Source organism: Oreochromis aureus, linkage group 1, assembly GCF_013358895.1.
Source record: "Oreochromis aureus strain Israel breed Guangdong linkage group 1, ZZ_aureus, whole genome shotgun sequence".
In the NCBI taxonomy this organism is placed as follows: domain Eukaryota; kingdom Metazoa; phylum Chordata; class Actinopteri; order Cichliformes; family Cichlidae; genus Oreochromis; species Oreochromis aureus.
Window position 1 is genome coordinate 15,757,815 of NC_052942.1, and position 9,678 is coordinate 15,767,492.

At 43.1% G+C, this 9,678-nt stretch overlaps 1 protein-coding gene across 1 annotated transcript; it reads left to right on the top strand.

The window, feature by feature from the left end:
* The first annotated feature begins 1,512 nt into the window (after nucleotides 1-1,512).
* atic (5-aminoimidazole-4-carboxamide ribonucleotide formyltransferase/IMP cyclohydrolase) lies at nucleotides 1,513-9,578 on the top strand. Its single transcript, XM_031728891.2, has 15 exons — nucleotides 1,513-1,706; nucleotides 1,898-2,024; nucleotides 2,148-2,291; nucleotides 3,241-3,329; nucleotides 3,470-3,621; nucleotides 6,615-6,771; nucleotides 6,851-6,976; nucleotides 7,068-7,175; nucleotides 7,291-7,376; nucleotides 7,456-7,545; nucleotides 7,780-7,905; nucleotides 7,986-8,078; nucleotides 8,160-8,342; nucleotides 8,893-9,048; nucleotides 9,214-9,578. The coding sequence occupies exons 1-15, from the start codon at nucleotides 1,688-1,690 to the stop codon at nucleotides 9,331-9,333; spliced, it is 1,776 nt and encodes a 591-aa protein (XP_031584751.1). The 5' UTR covers nucleotides 1,513-1,687; the 3' UTR covers nucleotides 9,334-9,578.
* The last annotated feature ends 100 nt before the right edge of the window (nucleotides 9,579-9,678 follow it).

Genomic DNA, 9,678 nt, shown 5'->3' on the forward strand with positions numbered 1-9,678 from the left:
TTTGCCGTGCAGTTCATGGGTGTAGTGACACTCGCAGATGTTATCAGTCCATACAATGGGCGTTATTAGCAGATATCAGCCCCATAGATATGGGCCAATAGGGGCCATCTCCACCTGCTAGTTTGTTCTGAAGGTTGTTATCATCCATTCAGATGGAGGATCAGTAACGGAAGCATGGGAAGACTCCAGATCCACTCTCGCCGGAATCCAAGGAGGCCACTCAGAGGGGTGGTGTGACAGAGGAGGATGCTGGTGAGATGGAGGTGATGATGATCTGCGACCTCTAAAGGTTGCATCTGCACACATGAAGAGCACTGATGGGGCGTTTGCAGAATATATGCGTCTTTTATATTTTTGTTCACTGATAAAGCAATTAGGAACTTTTTTTCCCCAATACTAGAAACAAAATATTAACACACATTTACTGGTTTTGTTGCAGCAGAACATCACACTCATGTTTCTATCAGCGTTTTGTGGAATATATTAAATACAACAACTTAACTTAAACTGAACCATGATGCCTTCGCAAACAACTTCCTGGTTGACACTCACCTGTCAAAACAAGAAATTTTGATTTCATGATTTTACAGATGAGCTTGGTAAAATAAATTAAGAAGAAGAAGAAGAATTTTTAATTTTCTGTCATCAGGTAAGAAATAACGCCTGTTTAGGTACTGTTTCATTCAGTCACTTCTCCCAACCACTCTCTAATTTATATACTCTGTATTATAATTGCTATAATAGCTTCAACTAAAATTCATGCTGATCGGCAAAAACAAGAAGAAGAAGAAGTATATTATTTATTAGTATATTATTTCATTTATATGATATTTTTAATTAAATCTATAAATCAAGAATGAACTTATTATTAGGAGAAAGTGTTCTTCGTGTCACCAGGTGTATGATGTCAGTGAACTTTGCCAAGCTTCGGATTATTTGTTAATAAAACATATAAAGGTGAAATGCAAAAAAACAGAAACACGCTGACAGGTGTACGAAGATGGTCCATGTCTGCCCTCTTGTGGCAAAACCAAGAATGACACCTCGTCTGAGTGGCCTTACTAGCAGGGCAACAAACTGCAACGCCTCCCCGGCTTATGATTGTAATTTTGCTGGAAGATCCTCAAATTAACTCAAATCACAATTGATGATCACACGTTTACAAATCCATTATTACAATTTGTCATATAAAATAAGCAATAGTAATTTTGAAATGCGGTGAAATCAAGACAACATAGCCAGTTACTGCTGTACTGGTGATATATGAATGTGAAATTCATAATTTACACAGTTTCACATTTCAAGACATAAATCTAAAGGTAATTAGAAACCCTGCTGTCTATCAGTGAGAGTTTGTAGTTATTCTTATTATTTGTAGTAGTACTTATTGTTGTTGTAGTAGTAATAGTTTGTGTTCGTTGCGTTTTTCTAATGTAAATGCGCATTTTCTGCGCCGTTTTGCTCCTTTGGGTGCGCTTGTGTGCGAGGGGCGGGCCGGCTTCAGAAGGGCGGGTGTTCGTAGTTTTGAAGCGCATGATGAAGCCGTGAGCAGCCTGCAGCTTTGCCTCAGCCTCCTTCGCTTTGCTCTGCATCGTTTGCTAATTGTGAAACTGGGAGAAGCGTGAGCAGAGAGCCAGCCGACGTTCAGACAGATAGATTGCCCACTGTGAACACTGTGACCGTGAACATGGCTTCCTCGGAGCTTGGTGAGAGTTTCTCTGAGCATGAAGCAAACTTTCTGAGTTTTGGTGTCGCGACATGCAGGCTGCTAGCTGACTGGCTAACATTAGCCAACGTGGTTAGCTTCACCTCACTAAAAACGTGCATTTATTCTTCGTTTGCGTTTGTAAAATGACAAAAAGTCAGGGGTTAAATGTCTGCTCGTCTGTCTTTGCAGCACTTCTGAGTGTTTCTGACAAAACTGGACTGCTGGACTTCGCTAAGAGGCTGGTGGGTGTGGGGCTGTCTCTGGTGGCCTCAGGGGGCACAGCCAAAGCCCTGCGGGATGCTGGACTGGCCGTCAGGTGGGTGCTCCACTAGCCCTTAAAGTCAAAGCCATAGGCATCCACATGTATTACTGCAGTACTGTAGTTACCTGCAGCATGTGAGGCCTTCTCTAAGTTCTCAGAGTCTCTGCTTTGTGTCAGGGATGTGTCTGAGCTGACTGGACATCCAGAGATGCTGGGCGGCAGAGTGAAGACCCTGCATCCTGCAGTGCATGGAGGTATCCTGGCCAGAAAAACACCCAGTGACACCGCTGACATGGAGAAGCTGGGCTACAGCCTGGTCAGGTGAGACTAACACAGCAAACATAAATGTGCAAAAGCTTTCTAATACTCTGATGTGTACAATATGATGGATATTTGTGTGTACTTGCAGTAGAAAGAGAAAAAGCTGAGTGGAAATGAAACCCTTGCGCACGTGTGACCCATGTCAAGTGCAGGCACGTGCTTTTTAATCAAGAAGCATGTCGAGTTGATTTGGCAGCCGGATAATTGGAAACCTGCTGCCCGTGCGTGCTCATCCTGTGACTCCTGTTCGATTGGAAGAATCTGATTAGATTTCACTGGGTCCTCAGTGGAAAATTAAACGACACGTGATTGAAGTTTAGCAGATGACTCTTTCTTAACGCCTTTGTCTTTTTTCTTTTAAAGACAAGACAATCAGTGGTTCCTGTTGTCAGTGCGCAATACTTGCTTTTTTTTTTTTGTCGGATTATTAAAAACGTTTGGCAACATCTGAAAAAATACTGAAACTGCAGGAAAGTTAATGGATTTAATGATTTTATTTACTGACTGTTTACACAAGTAGTCATAAGACACGCTTGAGCAAAGCTCGTCTTGCTTTGTACTTTCTTTGCTAGTGGTCTCAAATAAAGAAGCGGAGAAATGTATTGCATGGACACACGATTAACCCATTCAGTTTGTAACACCCTGCTACAAAACCTGATTTTGATCATTACAGGTTGAACATTAGAGCTTTTCAAACAGCAGGTGACCCTGCTGACTAATACCTACAACGATAAGTTCATCGAGTTTACTCTACACAGTCAGATTATGCCTATATGCATAGACAAAAAAACACTATGCATGGATAAGAGAATTAACTGTGAACAGCTTATTTTGAGCATGTGGATTCCCATAAACACCTTAGGTCTATGTAGGATCTCCCAGTGAACTGATCTCCATCTTTAACCTATCTTAAGTATGAAAAGATTTTCCTTTGTTTGCCCTTTTCAAGAGTGGTGGTATGCAACCTGTACCCATTCATAAAGACCGTCTCTAACCCGGATGTCACGGTGGAGGATGCCGTGGAGCAGATTGATATCGGTGAGTCATGCAGAGTAAATTTAAAGTGTTTTAAATAATGCATAGAAGTACACTCTTTGCTTGCCTATCTTACTAATGATGAAACACTTATTTATTTGTGTACTCTGTGTGTGTTAATAAAAACTGTTATTTCTTTTCAGGTGGTGTAACTCTGCTCAGAGCAGCAGCCAAGAACCATGCTCGGGTCACCATTGTGTGCGATCCTGCTGACTATTCGCTGGTTGCCAAGGAGATGGAGAATTCGGCGGACAAAGACACGACCCTGGAAACTCGCCGGACTCTGGCCCTGAAAGTGAGTCTGTTTTGTTGCAAGCATGTGACCTGATTTTCTGAGAAAGGAATTTTAGGAAAATATAAACTTGTAGATTTTTTAAGGTGGGCATTTAGATTTAAGGGTTTAGATGTTATAATGCACTTTCTGGGGGGAGGGGGTTAAGGTGAGGGTTTGTTTTTGATTATGTTTTGAAAATGGGGTAAAAGGGGATGAGCTGTCACCTCTCCAAAACGTCATAGGACAAGAGAGGTGGACTGGTCACCTGTGAGTCACAGGGCTGATATGTAATACCTGTATTTCTTTTTTCATTTCTTTATGCGTTTCTTCTTTATCATACCTGTCAGGGACACCATTTAAAGTGTCATTCAATTCAATTTTATTTATATAGCGCCAGATAAGACTAGAGATGGACCGATCCGATATTACGTATCGGTCCGATACTGACCTAAATTACTGGATATCGGAGAGAAATAAAAAATGTAATCCGATCCATTAAATAACAAAAAAGCACCTGACAAAACTTGCGACACGGTGTAACTCGGCTCATAACCGTAGCACGTCGCAGCAGTATGCGTCACGTGATACAGCAGCTGTGTGTATTTGTAGCCTCGCTACCAAACCAGCATTTCATATGGTATCGGACATAAAAAAAGTGGTATCGTGCCATCTCTAGATAAGACTAGACAAGATAAAAACCCTACAATAATACAGAGAAAATCCCAATAATTGAACACTGTGAGCACACGCTTGGTGACAGTGTGAAGGGAAAACTCCCTTTTAACAGGAAGAAACCTCCAGTAGAGCCAGGCTCAGGGATGGGCAGCTATCAGCTGTGACCGGGTGATCACATGAAGTCACATGTTTGCCTGTTGGTTGGTATACTGCAGTTTCAGATTCAGATATCACTACTTTTTATATTTTATAAATTGCTAGCTGCTTTGTTGGTGGGGGGGCGGTTGGGGGGTAGGGCAGGGAAACATAGCCAAAAATATTTATCACGATATATATTTGAAAATTTGTGATATAACTGACGATATGATTGACGCGAGACAAAATACTTTACAACTCCACAACTTTATTAGTGCAAAAAAAAAGCCCCATCAATGTATTTTCACTTAAACAAGCAGCTGTTTTTTATGTGCATTAAAGCTATATAAACATTTAACAGTGTAAATGCAAATTCCTTGCTGACAGTTTAACCGAGAGGCATTTCCAGTGGAAACTGGCCGACATATCCTGAGCATAACCATGTATAATATCCACAAAACCTAAAAAGAGGTTATACACACACAATACGGTAATATTATGTAGAAGCACAGTACTTATTACTCTGCGAGGCTCCTGACTGCGGTTGCTGTAATGCTCCGACATTCCATCAAGTGGTGCGGCTTCGTAGCTTACCAAAGTCGTACTAAAACATTTTTTTGACAGATTTTCGAGCGCCGTGTACCACATAAAATCGGTTCGAGGTCAGTAAGCACAACCAGAACTCATACATAAGGTGCACCCGGTTATAAGGGGCACACAAAGGATTGATTTTAAGTGTGCCTTATTTTCCGAAGGCAAATAACGACGGCCCGCTAGCATGCTCTACCAAAAAAATGTGCTTTGGTGTGTATCTGACGGATGAAAGCCAAACCAGTTCCACATCACTGAAGTTGCACCATTTTTACAAACCAATTCTGGTTCATCTGTTTCATTCAACGATCCGCTTTTGCCCTTCTCATTCTTGATCGTGGGCGATCAAGAGTTGGCAGTTCGTCTTGTAATCGGAAGGTTGCCGGTTCGAGCCCCGGCTCTGACAGTCTCGGTCGTTGTGTCCTTGGGCAAGACACTTCACCCATTGCCTACTGGTGGTGGTCAGAGGGCCCGATGGCGCCAGTGTCCGGCAGCCTTGCCTCTGTCAGTGCGCCCCAGGGCAGCTGTGGCTACAATGTAGCTTGCCATCACCAGTGTGTGAATGGGTGGATGACTGAATGTAGTGTAAAGCGCTTTGGGGTCCATAGGGACTAAGTAAAGCGCTATACAAATACAGGCCATTACCATTTCTCCGTCGCCGCCATGCTTTTTCTGCCATGTGCGTATGAAAATAAAGACACTGGGCATGCGCGTTTTACCCTCTATCGCGATATTTCATTTTCTTATCATTGCCTAACATTGTACTGGTATTACAGTGAATGGTATGATATGACCCAGCCCTATTGGGGGGGGATGTCTTGGATGCCTGATCATGTATTGAAGGAGCCGTATGTTACAGCTAGTTGCTTTCAAAACAATGTTGCTAAAACTCAAATCTAACTGTAATAACCAGTTGAGTCAAAGACCGTTTCCTGATGTGATTAGTCATAATCCTGCGTGGAGAATTTTAAAAGTGCCGTTTCAGAGTTGATCACATGAGCCTTGAACATCCATTCACCTCTGTTCAGACTTGTTCCACTTTAAGCTCCATGATGAAAAGAGACTTTTTGTTTGGAGTAAGAGGGGAAATCAAGCCTCCGGCTCTTTTTTATAAGGTATCGTTGCCAAAATAGCTGCTGCTGCTGTTGGAGTCGTGATGTGTAGGGGAGTTCAGGGAGTTTGCTTTCTTTTGCTCAATCCTTCATAATCACAACATTGTATTGTGCTATTTTAAGCTGGCTTATGATTTAAAATAAAACAAAAAAACAAAAGCTTGAGGGTGATCATTAAGGAGTTGCTCCTCCCCCTGTGGCTATTTGTTCTGGTTTTGCTGTTTGCTCAGAGATGAGGGTCAGCGAGTCCAGGCTGTTTATCACAGAGTGATGAAATGTGTTTAACTTACAGAGTTTAACATTTGAGGAGCAGTGAACTCTAACCTCACAGTCTGACTGCACTGAGTATTGAGTTAAATATTGATAACTGTCCCACTTTGCCTGCAGCCCTTTTTTCTTGTGGAGTGATGGTTGCTTTCCTAAAACATCAGAGAGTGATGTAAGCAGTTTTTTCTTCTTCTTCTTCCTAACCTTTCTCTACTCGTTCTGCTTCCTGCGCAGGCCTTCACACACACAGCACAGTATGATGACGCTATATCCGACTACTTCCGCGGGCAGTACAGCCGCGGCGTGTCCCAGCTGCCTCTGCGATACGGCATGAACCCCCACCAAGCACCCGCTCAAATCTACACTCTGCGCCCGGCTCTGCCGCTCAAAGGTACCCTCACACCACGCCATGCCACGCCACAATCTGTCCTTTAATGTCACCCATCCTCTTTTAACGTTCCCTTTCTTAGTGGTCAACGGTGCTCCTGGCTTTATCAACCTGTGCGACGCTCTGAATGCGTGGCAGCTCGTCAGGGAGCTGAAGGGAGCCCTCGGCATGGCTGCAGCGACTTCCTTCAAACACGTCAGCCCTGCTGGTAAGAAAGAAAGAGCCCATTCAGACGCACTCTTACAGTTAACATTGTCCGCATGGATCTGACAATGACAGCTGTCACCTTGTTTCTGAAGGAGCTGCAGTAGGAGTTCCTCTGACCGAGGAAGAGGCCAAAGTGTGCATGGTGCACGACATGCTGAAGGACCTCAGCCCACTCGCCACCGCCTACGCAAGGGCAAGAGGTCAAAAAGTCACCTATATAGCTGATCCCCTGAAAATGATTGTGTGCTGGGCTCTCTCTTTTCTTTTTCTTTTTTTTTTTTAAATATGTTATACATTTAGTCTTTGTGCCTCCAGGTTCAGACAGGATGTCTTCATTTGGAGATTTCATTGCTCTGTCAGATGTGTGTGACGTTCCCACTGCTAAGATCATATCAAGAGAGGTAAATAAGAGAGCAAGCTTTTAATTTTTTATTTATTTATATTTTTAAGTAACATCATGTTTAATTGTGATGTTGTTAGGTCTCAGACGGTATCATTGCTCCTGGTTATGATGAGGAGGCACTCAAAATCCTTTCCAAAAAGAAGAATGGCAACTACTGTGTGCTTCAGGTGAGGGCGCTGTTTCCACACGTCTGTATTTCTCTGTTTTTGGAGGCATGTCTTTGGATGACTGATTAAAAGCCTCGTAATTCTCAGACACATGCAGATTAAATAACTACCTCTTTTTTTCTAGGTAGATAATGTAACAGGACTAGTTCCAAGTCATACTGAAGATAAAAATGTGTACAGTACATACATACTATGTAAAGTGGCTTATGGGTTATGTCCGTGCTTGTGTCTCAGATGGATCCTGACTACGAGCCTGATGACACTGAGGTGAGAGTGTTGTTCGGTCTCTATCTCAAACAAAAGAGGAATGGAGGACGTATCGATAAGGAATTCTTCAGCAACGTTGTTTCCAAAGGCTCGGTAAGACACTGAGGTGTGTTAACTTTTTACTGACTCTATCCAGTCTGACAGATTTTCATGCCTTCTGTTGTGTCCTAAAGCTCTCTGAGGAAGCTGTACGTGACCTCACCGTGGCAACCATCGCCGTCAAGTACACGCAGTCTAACTCTGTGTGCTATTCTAAAGACGGACAGGTAAGAGGTGACGGATAAATGAGGAAGGAATCTTGAGGCGCCTTGGTCGTCCTCGAATCTTTTCTCACCTGTGTTTTCCAGGTTATCGGTATTGGTGCGGGTCAGCAGTCTCGTATCCACTGCACTCGGCTGGCGGGTGACAAAGCTGACAACTGGTGGCTCAGGCACCACCCTCGAGTCCTGAGCATGAAGTTTCGCAGTGGTGTGAAGAGAGCAGAGATGGCCAACGCAATCGACCAGTATGTGAGCGACACCATCGGAGAGGTGAGGGAGTAACATTTGGAGACGTGCACTGTAGTTACCAGTGAGAAAAAGTACAACTGTGTTTTTATTTTATTTTGTTTGAATGTAAACATTTCAAGGCTGCATTTGTGTTTATATAAATATTTAAAATGCGTACATGCAACCCTTTGTGTCTTAAATGCAAAGAGGAACCCAGCTTCTGACATGGACACAAATAAATATGCAGTTTTAAGAGTGTTTTGTACAATAGATACAATGAAGAGTTTCTGCATTTTGCGAGGATTTTTGGAGCATGAACACTTTAGTAGCTGTATGTAGAAACTAGAAAATACTTTGTCACACAAAGATTTGAGCAAACACATCCTGTGTTCCTGTGCGCATTCAGGACTGAGGCACAAAGCAGCAGATTATTTATTACGTTAATAGATTCTCACTTTTTTTATACAAAAGATTCAAGATGTGCCCACCTCTGATGTTCAATGTCATGTCTAATCACACAGCATGCCAAGTTTGAGACTGTGTGAGTAAATGAAAGGCGGTGTCCTGTGTATATTCTGTCCTGTGCCGGCAGGGCCCAGACTTGGAAGTTTGGAAGTCGATGTATGAAGAGGTCCCTGAGCTACTGTCAGAGACTGAAAAGAAGAACTGGATCAGCTCACTGCAGGCTGTGGCTGTCAGCTCTGACGCCTTCTTCCCCTTCAGAGATAACATAGATCGGGCCAAAAGGGTAAATGCCTTGCACGAAGCACGTGTACATGCTGCACACATTTTGTCAATAAAGTGCAGAGGAAGCTGACCAGCAAATCTCATGCATGCGGGAATGTCACTGCAACTTAAACTCTGGTCTTTCTGTCATAACTCACATTTCCTTCCTGTGTATGTCTGTCTCCAGAGCGGCGTCCAATACATCGCAGCTCCAGCGGGCTCTGCTGCTGATGAGGTTGTGATCAATGCCTGTAACGAGCAAGGCATTACTCTGGTGCACACCAGCCTGCGACTCTTCCACCACTGAGTTCACTAAGCGTTGAGTTCGCTCACAGTTTTGTGTCTGTACGAAGGCAAAAAAAACGTGTGCAACATTGCTGATCTTCAAACATTCCTACGTTTTGCTGAACTGTAGAAACAGACGCACAATTTTGTAACACACTAAATACGTTCCTGACTTGTGATCAGAATGTTTGAGAGTAATACTGTAACTGCAGCTGATCCTTGTAGGTCAGTCTTGCAACACTGTGAAATAAACTTGGAGTTTGACTATTTTGTCTCTTTCATTGTGCTAACTGCGTGGCACTGTTAGTCCATAGCATTAATCCAGACTCAAGGTCACAGTGCCTTATTGGGATTGCAGTGAGTTGTT